Source organism: Cyanistes caeruleus, unplaced genomic scaffold, assembly GCF_971803275.1.
Source record: "Cyanistes caeruleus unplaced genomic scaffold, bCyaCae1.hap1.1 HAP1_SUPER_30, whole genome shotgun sequence".
Lineage (NCBI taxonomy): Eukaryota > Metazoa > Chordata > Aves > Passeriformes > Paridae > Cyanistes > Cyanistes caeruleus.
This window is the reverse complement of record NW_028256295.1, coordinates 232,771-244,822: the sequence shown is the minus strand read 5'-3', so window position 1 is coordinate 244,822 and position 12,052 is coordinate 232,771. Positions and strand designations below refer to the sequence as shown.

The window sequence follows — 12,052 nt, the reverse complement described above, 5'->3', positions numbered from 1 at the left end:
GAAGGATGGACACACTTCAAGAAAAAAGTCTTGAAGGAGCAGGAACAGCCTGTCCCTCTGTGACAAAAAATGAGCTGGTGAGGAAAATGACCAACCTGGGTGTGCAGGGAGCTTTTGGAGGAGCTCAGGGAAAAGATGAGAGTGCATCACCTTTGCACAGAGGGGCGGGCAACTCAGGAAATGTTTAAGGATGTCATTAGGTTATGCAGAGAGAAAAGTAGAGAGGTGAAAGTTCAATTAGAGCTTAACATGGCTGCTTCTGTGAAGGATAATAAATATGTTTTTAGAAATACATTAATGGCAAAAGGAATGCTATGGACAACCTCCATTCCTTATTGGGGGGGATATGGTTACCAAAGATGAGGAAAAGGCTGAGGTACTTAACTCCTTCTTTGCCTCAATTTTCAACATCAAGACAGGATTTCCTCAGGACAAGTGTTCTCCTGAGCTGGTAGATGAGGACAGGGAGCAGAAGAACCCCCTGTAATCCAGGAGGAAGCAGTCAGAGACCTGCTGAGCCACTCAGATGCTCACAGGTGGATGGGATGGGATGGGATCCATGCTAGGGGGATGAGGGAGCTGGTGGATGAGCTCCCCAAGCTGCTCTCCATCATTTCTCCTCATCAGTCCTGGCTCACTGGGGAGGTCCCAGAGGACTGGAGGTGCCAGTGTGAGCCCATCCCCAAGAAGGGCTGGCAGGAGGCTCTGGGGAACTGCAGGCCTGTCAGCCTGAGCTCGGTGCCTGGTGAGGTTTTGGAACAGATCCCCTTGAGTGCCATCACACGGCACCTCCAGGATGGCCCAGGGCTCAGACCCAGCCAGCGTGGCTTTAGGAGGGGCAGGTCCTGCCTGACCAACCTGATCTCCTTTTATAACCAGCTGACCCGCCTGGTGGGTGCGGAAAAGGCTCTGGATGTGTCGAGCTGGACTTGAGCAAGGCCTTGGACACGGAGAGCCGCAGCATTCCCTGGAAAAGCTGCAGCCCATGGCTTGGACCAGAGCACTCTTTGCTGGCTGCAGAACTGGCTGGAGGCCGGGCCCAGAGAGTGGTGGGGATGGTGCTGCATCCAGCTGGTGTCCAGTCCCTGGTGGTGTCCCCAGGGATCTGTGCTGGGCCCAGGCCTGGTTAATATCTTCACTGAGGGTCTGGCTGAGGGGGTCGAGTCCAGCACTCACAAATTGCAGATGACACCAAGCTGGCTGCGAGTGGGGATCTGCTGGAGGGCAGGACAAGGAGACACAGCCTTGAGCTGCACCAGGGCAGGTTTAGGCTGGACAATAGGAAGGAGTTCTTCCCAGAAAGGCTGATTGGGAATTGGAATGGGCTGGCCAGGGGGAGGTGGCAGAGTCACTGTCCCTCTCCAGTGGTCTGGGGGAGTGACATCAATCTCTGTGCAATAACTGCTTTTGCTTTAAAACAATTGCTTCAAAATTGCTTCCTATTACACCCTGAGTGTCTGTGCTGGTTTTGTATTAGTTGATACTTGGTGAGGAGGGAAGAAGTCACCCACAGAAATTATTTTTCTAGGAAGGGGCTTCTAAGATCTGCCTCTGTCCTTAGCAAATCCAATAGCTGGCTGGCTCTGAGAAACTGACAACCTACTAAACCATTTAAAAGCTGTATCCTCCTGTGTGAAATCCACATTTTAAAGACAGGCAAGCCCAGGAAAGCTCTCTGTTCTTTCCAGCTGTGAAGGGTTAACTGGGTGCTGGTCAGGCCGGCCCTGCTCCAGCCTGGCCTGCACCGAGCCGGGCTCCGCCAGGCCCCGGGAGCGGCTCTGGGCTGGGCCAGGCCCCTTCACCACGGCCCGCACGGCCCCAGCGGCTGCCGGGCACAGGGAGGGGAAGCCATCGGCCCGCAGCTGGAATTGAAGGGAGCAGGGGCCTGGGACCAGCCATGTGGGCAGAACAGCCACGACTGCTCTGGCCGGGCCCCCTGAGATCTTGGCACAGCCCCAGCGCTGCCTGAAATCCATCACCGTGACTGCTTCGGCCACTGCCCGGCAGAAACCATCATGACCATCTGCAGGTCTGGGTGAGATATTAACTCTTTCTGTGCACAGATGAGACCTGCAGACCTCGATCTTCCCCTTGGGTGAGAGAAAAGGACAGAGCGGGAGACTAATGCCACAAGTATGGTAGGCAACACCTGTCTTCATATGTCACTGAATTAGAGAAAAACTCTCTCCAGGGCAAATTATGCAACACTTTGCCTCACAATCCATCAGTCTTAATTACAGTGAGTGGTAGATCTTAATTACAATCCAATTAGAGCATATCGACGTTGTATGAACGGCAAGAAGAATTTGCTTGTCAACAGATGAATATGTCCCACTCGAGAATGAACAAAATCTGCCTTTACTTGGAAGAAAGTAGACATGGAGCAATGCAGTATTTGGGTTTTACCCAGTGATAAATGGGGCAAGAAGTTGTAACAACTCACCTGTTTTACAGAACACAAGTACTGATACAGCCAATAGTGCACCCACATTGAAGGGATCTTCAGGACATCCCTTTATTTCTTAACAAGGAATGGGCAGCAAAATGCTGGCATTTATCTGAGCTGGAAGTCCTGTTCCTCTCCTGTTTCTCCTTGAGCACACTGTTCTCTGCAGACTTCACTGTGCAGCCCATCAATCCTCTCTTGGCCAACAGCTAAATGGCACAACTACCAAAACACAGGTGCCAGCATCATCACCCCAGCATTATTCCAGCACTGCTCTGCTGGTGCACAGCAGCACAGAATGGCTTGGCTTGGAAGGGACATTTAAAGGCCATCTAGTCCAGTGCCCTGCAGTGAGCAGGGACACCTTTAGATCAGGTTGCTCAGAGCATGAGCTTGAATGTCAGCAGGGATGGATGCCCACCTCTCTGGGCAACCTGTGCCAGGGTTTCAAAACCCACAGTGTAAAAAACGTCTTTCTTACGTCTAGTCCAAATCTACCATCTTTTAGATTGAAAACATTCCCCCTCAGTCTTGTCACAATGGGCCCTACTAAAAATTCTGTCCCATCTTTTTTACAAGCCCCCTTAAAGTACTGAAAGGGAGCAATCAGGTCTCCGTGGAGCCTTCTCTCTTCCAGGCTGAACACCCCCAGCTATCCCAGCCTGTCTCCAAAGCAGAGGGGCTCCAGCCCTCAGAGCATTTTGTCCCTCCTCTGGACCAGCTCCAACAGGACCATGTCCTTCCTGTGCTGGGCACCCAGAGGTGGATGCAGTACTCCAGGTGAGCTCGCAGCAGAGCAGAGGGGTGGTGGAATCACCTCCTTCAAGCTGCTGGGCACCCTCATTTGGGGGCACATGGCTGGCTCATGTCCAGCCTCTCACCTTGCAGCAGCCACAAGTCCTTCTCAGCAGGGCTGCTCTCCATCCCTTCATCCCCCAGCCTGTGAGATCAGCTGGGCTGGGACCCTGTCATAGCCCTTGGACAGAGCTGCTGGGCAGGATAAGCTCCCTGGTGAAGGAGGCAGATCCCACTCCCCACACAATTCCACCCTGGCCATGAGGTCACAGCAGTCTCTGGGGTGACAGCAGGCTGAGGTGACAGCAGGCTCTGAGGTCACAGAGGTCCCAGAGCCCCGTGGTTGCCCAGCACCACAAGGACCGAGCAGTCAGTCCTTGACCACGACTGTTGTGGCAGCAGCGGCGGCGGCAGCAGCGGTGCTGACATTGGGACAGCGGTGTCAGGACAGTGGTGGCAGCAAGAGCTGCAGGACTGGCAGTGGGCAAGGCACCATGGCCTGTGCTCTGCACCTCCTCCTCCTGCTCCTCCTGGCAGTGGCCCTGCCTGACAGGGCTGCCCAGGCTGCTCCGTGGCGAGCAGGGCGAGCAGGTGAGCCGGCGTCCTGGCTTCCCTTTCCTGGGACAGTGCTCCCTTCTCCCTGGGAAGTGTTGGGGATGATTTTCCCCAGGGCTTTAGGGAGTGTTTCCTCTGTGGGAGGGACAGAGGCCTCAGGGGCCCTTGGCTGGTCCCACTGCCCCTCCAGGGATGTTGCACGGGGCCTGCAAAGAGGGTGGAGAGTGACCAGAGCCAGCCCAGAGCTCCCCAGGCCCCTCTGCAGCTTTGGCCATGTCCATTGACATCTGGCACCCACAGCCTTACCCATTCACCTTGCAGTGCCCAGTTCCCTAAAACAGAATGGGATTCCAGCACACCATGGAATGGTTCTGATCTGTGCTCCCTTCTAGATTGGGATCGTGACATGGAGTACCTGAAAGCCCTGGCACATAATGGTTTGAGATCCATGGAGAATGTTGGAGGCAAGTTCTCAATGTCCCTTTCTGCACAGAACAATCAGTGTCAAGGTGGCAAGAGCTCACTCACGTGCCATTTCCCTTGAGAGTCTGAAGGTTGATGGATTCTGGAAACCTCACCCTGCTCCCTTCTGGAGCCCTGAGTGATCCCACAGCATTGCTGTCAGTGGGAGGAAGGAGCATTTAGCTGTCAATCCTCTTCCCATGTGCAATGCCAATGTCTCCTTCTGTGTGCTCTGTGCAGCCACAGAGAAGAGCAGAGAGGAAGGGGCCGGGCCCAGGGCTGTGTCCCAGGGCTGTGCCTTGTGTATCTCCTTTGCTAGCCCCAGGGAGCCTGAGCTGTTCTGGCTGCCACTGCCAAGCCCTGGTCCTGCCTGGGGCTCAGTTCAGAGCTGCTGGCAGCTCCAGGGAGTCCTTTCTCCCCTGACTGCCATGCAAGGGGCTCCTTCCATCCCAGTGTGGGGCCACTGCAGGCACATGGTCCCCCTGCTCCTGCGTGGAAGGCAGAGAGGAGGGAGTGCCTTGGAGGGCAGCAGTCACCCAGGTGCACTCACTGCCACTCTGGCCTGAAGGAGAAATGGAACTACTTTCCATTAAGGTCCTCCTAGATGGAAGAACCAAGACACAGAAGACAAGAAATCCCTGGAGGCATCCCAACTTTTGGACAAGATGCTGAGTGACCTGGAGAGACGCCGTGGTGGGTCCATGTCCCTCAGCCTTCTCCTGACACTCAGCAGCCGGGGGCTTTCTCTGCACATCTGGACACGCTGTGCCCGGCACAGCAGGAAGGGATCCATGGCAGCCTCACTGCCCCTCTGCTGCTTTCATGGCCTGCAGAGCTGTTTCCCAGCCTGGCCTGGCTGCAGCTTCTCCCCAGCCTCTGCAGGAAGGCATTTGGCATCAGCTGACAGGGAGCCCAAAGTGCAGCAAGGGTCATAAACAACCTGAGATCCCCTGCAATTTCCCAGTCTTGGGCTAGATCAGGTGTAGGGACTGTTTGGAGGAGGGAGGGCCCTGGCCCAGCTTCAGTAACCTGGCCTTTCCTCTTGATCCTTATCCATGATTTGACAAGTATTGCCTCCTGAAGATACCACCTCACCTAATGGCAAACAGTTCTATCTCATCCAGCTGTCCCTTTTCCTTTCTCAAGTGCTGGAGGAAATGTCTGTGCAGACAATGACATATGCTAGAGGAAGCAATGTCTCTGTGCCAGCTCCTGATGCAGGAAAGGAGGAGATGCCAGGCCCAGGCACAGGAGGTAATTGCTGTGCTGGGCTCTCCCTCGGCCGGGCTGTGTGCCAGTAACTCTTCCCCCATGGCTGGCCCTTGCACGGGTGAGCAGCAGCCAAAGCTGGAGGTGCCTCAGCTTCCAGGCCTCTGGAGCTCATTCCCAGCCCCTGGGAAATGGGACTCATTCACCAACATCCATCCCACTGCAGCTGCTCCTGGAGCTGGCCCTAAGCATCCAGAGGCCCAAGGCACAGGAGCAGCCCCGAGCGGGAGCCCTGCTGCGATCCCAGAGCCACAGCCAGCCCTGGCTCCCAACTGGGCAGGGGCTGCACTGGCCCCTGACAGGGCCTGGCTCTGTCCCCTTGGGCTGGGGGAGCTGTCATAGAGCAGGGAGGGTCAGGGGTGGCAGTGGCTGCTCAGGGATGGGTTTGGCCCGTGTCCCTGGAAGGAGCCACTGCCCAAGCAGCTGTGCTGTCCCGGGCTCTGCTCTTGGCCTTCTGGGCTTTGTTGGGTGTCACAGCCTGTGCCAAGGCGTGCCAAGGTGCCTGCAGGACCCAGCTCTGGGGGAAACAGAGAATGTCCTGGCCGTATCCAGTGTGCTGCCAGCTCAGCCGTGGAGCACAGCACAGGCTCACGCTGCCCATTGCTCCCACAGAAGCGCTTGGCAAGTCAAATATAAATGCTGAGAATGCACCGAGCACACCAAGAGTGTTCTGCCCGCAGGATGTGCGCAAGTCCTGCATGATAGGCACAGCAGTGACACTGTTCACAGTGCCCCTTTCCATGGTCCTCTGCTATGTTGGATTCCGGTGGTGGAAGGACAAGAAACGGTAAGTTGTTGTTCATCCCCACCCTCCAGCTTCTTGAAAGGCTGCTCATAGTCAGGAGACATTCCCAATGAGGCTGCTGTGGACTTGTGGATAGTCCTTGGTTGCCCAAATAACTCTGCTGAGAGTTCTGCTGCTGCCCAGGCCTTTCATTGGCCTCTTAATTGCTGGGCCTTGTCCTGGGGAGCCCGCTGGGGCTGCAGCCAGTGCTGGCTGCCACTGAGGCTGCCTGGCCAAGAGCAGCCCCAGGAGCAGCGGGCAGAGGCAAAGCAAGGTGGGCAGGAGAAAGAGCAGGGACGAGATTGCCCTTGACAGGCAGAGGTGCTCTGGGGCCCGCTCCTGGCCAGGGACCCTGCCCAGAGCCATCCCCTGCTCTCCAGGGCCTTGAGGGGCAGCTGTCCAGCTGGGCCAAGCTGTGCCAGCAGCTCCAGCCGTGCTGGGGAGCCTTGGCAGCTCTGGGCCCTGCTGTGCAGGAGGGTCCCTGTGTGCCAGCGGCAGCTGGGGGCCTCAGCCACCTCTTCTCTCCACAGTCGCCCTGCTGCAGCTCCAGCTTCCCGGCCAAGAAGGCGCGACTCTCCCTCGCCCCCAGGGAGCCCAAAGACTGTCCGGTTTGACAGCTCTCAGACGTGGCCTCAGAAGGAGGAATCGTTCCAGAAAGCAGAACACCAGCACTCCGTGCCTCCTCCACGGCCCCCCAGCCCGGCTGTGAAGCAGAAGCCCCCTGAGATCCCCCCACCTCCTCCCCTCCCGAGCCGGCCACCCTGGTCCAGTTAGGACTGAAAGTGGGCCAGTCACGGCAGGGCTTGGGCCACCAACAGCTTGGGCCACCAACAGCTTGGGCCATCTGCTCTTGGCTGCAAATAACACGTTACCTTTGGGTAACAGCCAGAGGCAGTTTTCCTACTGTTTTACTTTCAACAGGGAAGGGCTGAAGATTCTTCCCATGCCTCGTCTCATCCTTCACTCTTTTGATTTTCATATAGCTAGGTGCTTGCTGAATCTTTTCAAAGAACTTTATTAACACTTCATGTTTTACCCCACCTAGCAAGGGAAAAAAAAAATAAAAAAATTCCTCAATTTAGACTTCATTTTTACTGTGGTTGAGCCTCTCAATTTTTGAGCAATTGATTTTCCATTGTACTTCTTCCCTTTTCCTTCCTATCTACCAAAAGTTCGTCTGGACAGGAAAATCAACAGAATTACTAAGATTCACCTCAAAACCCAGAAGAGAATCTAGCACAAAATATTCTCCCTGTGTACTGCAAAACAAGAAATATTAAAAGGAAAATACTGTGGGAGCTGAGGCTCGTGGAACTCCCAGAATCCTGAGCCTGCAGAGGAGGCAAACAGCCCTGGCAGTGGCTGAGGGGAATTCTCCTCACAGACTCCTCAGAAAGTGTGTCACTTCAGGAGGGGAAAGCTTTTAAACTTTGCCTTACCTTCCTCCTGTGCTAAAATGAAAGGCTCCTCCTGAGGAAATACTGAGCTACAAACAATTCTCTGTTCCTCAACAAAGATACGCAGGTGCTCGACTTAAAGAGTAAAACTAAATGTGGTCAGAAATTTCCCATCAAAGCCCATTTGCAGAGAAACCCCACCATATGTGAGCAAATATTTATTAGCACCAGTTCACTCTAAAGATTGCTCCTTTTTCATCCCAGAGAGAATTAGAATTAGAACCATTTGCTCTTGACAGGACTCCTTGGATGGCCCCCAGACCTGGCTCCTCACCAGGCCTTGCCTGGGCTGTTCATGCAGCCGGGTAGCACCACCTGACTTTGCCACCCTGTTCAGACCTTGGGCATGGCTGGTGCCACGGTCCCCTCTGGTGCCACGGTCCCCTCTGGTGCCACCGTCCCCTCTGGTGCCACCATCCCCTCTGGTGTCATGGTCCTCTCCTGGCTTGTGGCGTGTCCCTGCTGCTGGAGGAGTCCTGCTTGTGCTGCTGCCGGCATTCAACAAGGCCAGTGCTGCTCCCCAGCCAAAGAGGGACTAAAGTCACTGCTTTTGGCAGCTCATTGGAACGAGTTCAACACTTCTTCATCTCTATCACAGATAAAAACCCACATACTCCTAAAACCCACATACCAGTATTATAAACTCACCCAATCTACAAAGGTGAGGAGGCCTGAGTGAACAGAAGGTCGGCTTTCAAGCACATTGGGTTTTTAATTTAGTGGAAGCACTCAGCTGTTCACTTATTTGCCAGACTGGATTGCGTGATGCTCTTCTTTTGCTCATGTTAAAGAGGAGCCAGGGAGAAATTAGCTAAGAAACCAGAAACATTTGAGGCTCAGGTCTGGCACACAAATAGAGCAGGGTGGCACCTGCCCGCTTTGCCCGCATCCCTTTTCCTGCTGGACAAAGGCGGATGCAGCTCTGCTGGGGGCACCATGGAAAGGGTTCTGATTTGTTCTCCCTTCTAGATTGAGATCAGAACATGGATTATCTGGAAGCCCTGGCACATGGCAGTTTGAGATCCATGGAGAATGCTGGAGGCAAGTTCTCAGTGTCCCTTTCCACACAGAACAATCAGTGTCAATGTGGCAAGGGCTCACTCACATCCATTGCCTCCTGAAGATGCCACCTCCTGTAATGGTTAACAGTTCTATTGTTGTGGTGTGTTTTGTTTGAGTGGTTTCTCCCATTATTCCCCTAAGTCATTGGTTTGCTCCTAGTTTGTATCTTCCTACCCACCTATCAAATCCTGCCTCAAGCCCACCCCTTGTTTTCTCATGTTCCCCATCTGTCATTACACCCATTTGTCAGTCTTCCCTTAGGCCAGCCTCCTACCTGAGCCACCCCTCTGAAAATCCCCTGATCTCCAATGCCCCATTGGCCCATGTGACCCACTCTGCTCCCCTTGTTTCCCCTATTGTATTGTTGAATGGAACCTTCCACTCCTCCCACAGCTTCTTCCTATTGGTTAAAATTTTGTACCCTCCCTCTGGCCTCCCCCATATAAAAACCCCCACACAGTTGTGTTCTCAGTCTTCAGTCCCTGGACCCTGCAGTGGAGTAGAAGCCTTTGGAACCCATACTGGAGGTCTCCTCCTCATCCTTGTCTCCACCATGCGCCTACCAATATCCTTGTGCCGTGGAGCATTTGCTCTAAGCCGCACCTTGGGTCACCCCGCTGCCGAGTGTCACGATCCCCTAACACAAGTGGGAGTCGTGAGAGGTTCGTTTGATCTCAGAGTGCAAAAAGGACACCAGGGGATTTCAGTTTAAATCACAACAGCAATAATGCATCTTTATTTTAGTGCCAGCAGCAAGGGTTATGTGATAGATGAGAGGGGGAGAGAAGGAGAGAGGGAGAGATAGAGGGAGAGAGGGGTAAAGAGCCAACGTAAAGAGAGAAAAGAGGTGGTTATAGTTACCAACAGACGAGACAGGGTCGCCGGTGTCTTCTTCAATGGGGAGATCTCTCTCGAAGAAAGTAACTTGGAAAAGTCACTTTTACAGTCTGTTTCAAAGCAAGGGGCAGCTGGCCAAGAGGTGGGGAAATTCCCAGGCTATTGTGATGAGACCCCTTGCTCTGGGAAGCAGGTGTAAGGTACAGAACAGGCTGCTCCTTACAAGTCCCTGCTCAGCAGCAGGAATGAAGGCAGTGTACCCTGACAGCACAACAAGCACACCTGCAAACCATCACCTGGCAAGCTTCCACCTCAACCGGGCCAGAACCCCTGCACAAATTCCCTTGGGGTCTTCAGGGTCTCGGTCTCTGTTCTTGTGATGGTTGTGAGGCAGATGAGGGAAACTTCAGACTGTCTCTTACACCCTAGTAACCCCAAATGACTCCAATGAACCCAAATTACCACAAATAACCCCAAATTACTCTAAAGGACTCCTCTGACCCCACACCTGACCCCAAATGACACTTCTGGCCACACACCTGACCCCACAGGACACAGACATTTACCCCCTGCTGAGCTCGGTCCTATACAACCCCAAATCCTTCAAAAATCCTCAAAATTTGACCCTGGGAACATCCTGGATGAGCAGGGTCAGTTCCAGTGCAATGAGGCCTTTGTGCCCTTCTCGGCACCCCAAAAATCCCATAAATCCTTGGGGTGAAGTCCTAAATCCTTCTGGAATCCCAAAAATCCCCAAATTCCTTTGGGGTGTGGCCCTACATTCTTTTGGAATCCCAAAATTCCTCGGGGTGGGTACTCCAGACCCATTTGGGACCCCCACCCCTGAAACACCCAGACCATTTTTGGACCCCAATCCCAAAGCTCCCAGACCCATTAGGGACCCCCCATACCCTTTTTGGGGTAGCCCAGACCCTCTTGGGACCCCAGACCCTTTTGGGATCCCATAGCCCCCAAAGTCCCCAGACCCTTTGGAATCCCCTTGGCCCTTTTTGAATCCCCAATCCCTGAAACCCCCAGCCCCTTTTGGAACTCCCAGCCCCCTTTGGGACCCCAGAGCCTCTAGAGACCCCCATCCCTTTGGGACCCCCAGCCCCTCTGGAGACCCCCACCCCTTTTGGGACCCCCGACCCTTTGTGGTGGGGTGGTGCTGACGCCCCCTCCCCACAGGGCAGCGGCTGTGCCTGGGGGAGGCGCTGGTGCGGGCAGAGCTGTTCCTGTTCCTGACCTCGCTGCTGCAGCGCCTGCGGCCGCGACCCCCAGCACCCCCCGAGGATCTGCCCACGGCCCCCCTGGAGAGCGGCTGTGCCAACATCAGGCCCCACTTCCATCCCCTCCTGCTGCCCCAATGAGACCCCTCACAAATTCCAGACTGCTCCCCAAATTCAGGAACTGCCCCAGGATCTGGACCCTTCCCCATGGCTGGAAAATCTCCCCCCAGATCCTCCCCAAATTCTACTCCCAACATCCCCCCCACTTCCAGCTCAGGATTGGGCTCTGATGAGACCCCTCCCCAAATCCCACCCCCAAGATGCCTCCCCATCACTGGAAAATCCTCCTAAATCCACCCCAAACCCTGCCCCAAAATGGGGAATCCTCCCTGAGACCCCCCCCCCCAAATTCAGGCCTCCCCAAAATGCCCCTTCTCAATGGGATCAGGACCCATCCCCATCAATGGAAATTCCCCCAAAACCCAAAAAATTCTCCCCAAATCCCCTTTACCAAAATCAGAACCCCCCCCAGGACCCCTGAGATTCCCCCAAAAACCACCAAATTCCTCCCCAAAAATACCAAAATTCCTCACAAATCACCCCAAAAACCCCAAAACCCCCATACTCCCCCCAAAGTCCCAAATCCACCTAAGACTCAAAATCCCACCCCAAAACTCCAAATTTCCTCCCAAACCCAAATTTCCCTTCAAAACCCCAGAATTCATCAAAACCCCCAAAATTCTCCCCCCCCCAAATTTCCCCCAAAACCACCAAATTTCCCCCCCAAACCCCAATTTCTTTCCCAAAACCCCAAATCCTCCCCCTGAGAAACCCAAAGTTCTCCCTAAAACCCCAAATTTCCTCCACCTACCCCCAAATGTTACAAAAAAAATCCTAAAATTTCTGCCCTAAAACCTCAAAATTCCCCCAGGACCCTCAAAGTTTCTCCCCAACACCCCAAATTTCCCCCCAAACCTCCAAATTCCCCCAAATTCCCAAATTCCACCCCAAAACCTGGGAGACTCCCCTGCAAAAAAACAGCAACTCCTCCCCAACCCGCCACCCCAAAATCACACCTCCCTCCCCAAAAATCTCCAGAAAAGTTGAGAACGTAAATTTTTTATTTCATATTTTTCACACCTTGGGATGGGGGGGA

General features: G+C 54.2%; 3 protein-coding genes across 4 annotated transcripts in view; 2 read left to right on the top strand and 1 right to left on the bottom strand.

Annotated features, from left to right (window-relative positions):
- The window catches only part of LOC147645216 (uncharacterized), a 220,440-nt gene extending 213,041 nt beyond the window's left edge, over positions 1-7,399 (top strand). The window contains exons 2-5 of one of the 2 annotated variants that reach the window (XM_086874880.1): positions 4,189-4,260; positions 4,853-5,512; positions 6,140-6,314; positions 6,842-7,399. In XM_086874880.1, coding sequence (XP_086731006.1) covers positions 5,416-5,512; positions 6,140-6,314; positions 6,842-7,085 — 516 coding nt within the window. In that variant the 5' untranslated portion in view covers positions 4,189-4,260; positions 4,853-5,415 and the 3' untranslated portion in view covers positions 7,086-7,399. Of the gene's footprint in view, positions 1-3,607; positions 3,833-4,188; positions 4,261-4,852; positions 6,315-6,841 lie in introns of those variants that run through there. The other variant, XR_015282409.1, reaches the window with a different exon arrangement.
- The window catches only part of LOC147645212 (serine/threonine-protein kinase pim-1-like), a 102,997-nt gene that overhangs the window by 7,157 nt on the left and 83,788 nt on the right, over positions 1-12,052 (top strand). The gene's annotated exons all lie outside the window — the stretch shown is intronic.
- The window catches only part of LOC147645213 (uncharacterized), a 96,038-nt gene that overhangs the window by 4,850 nt on the left and 79,136 nt on the right, over positions 1-12,052 (bottom strand). The window lies entirely within an intron of this gene.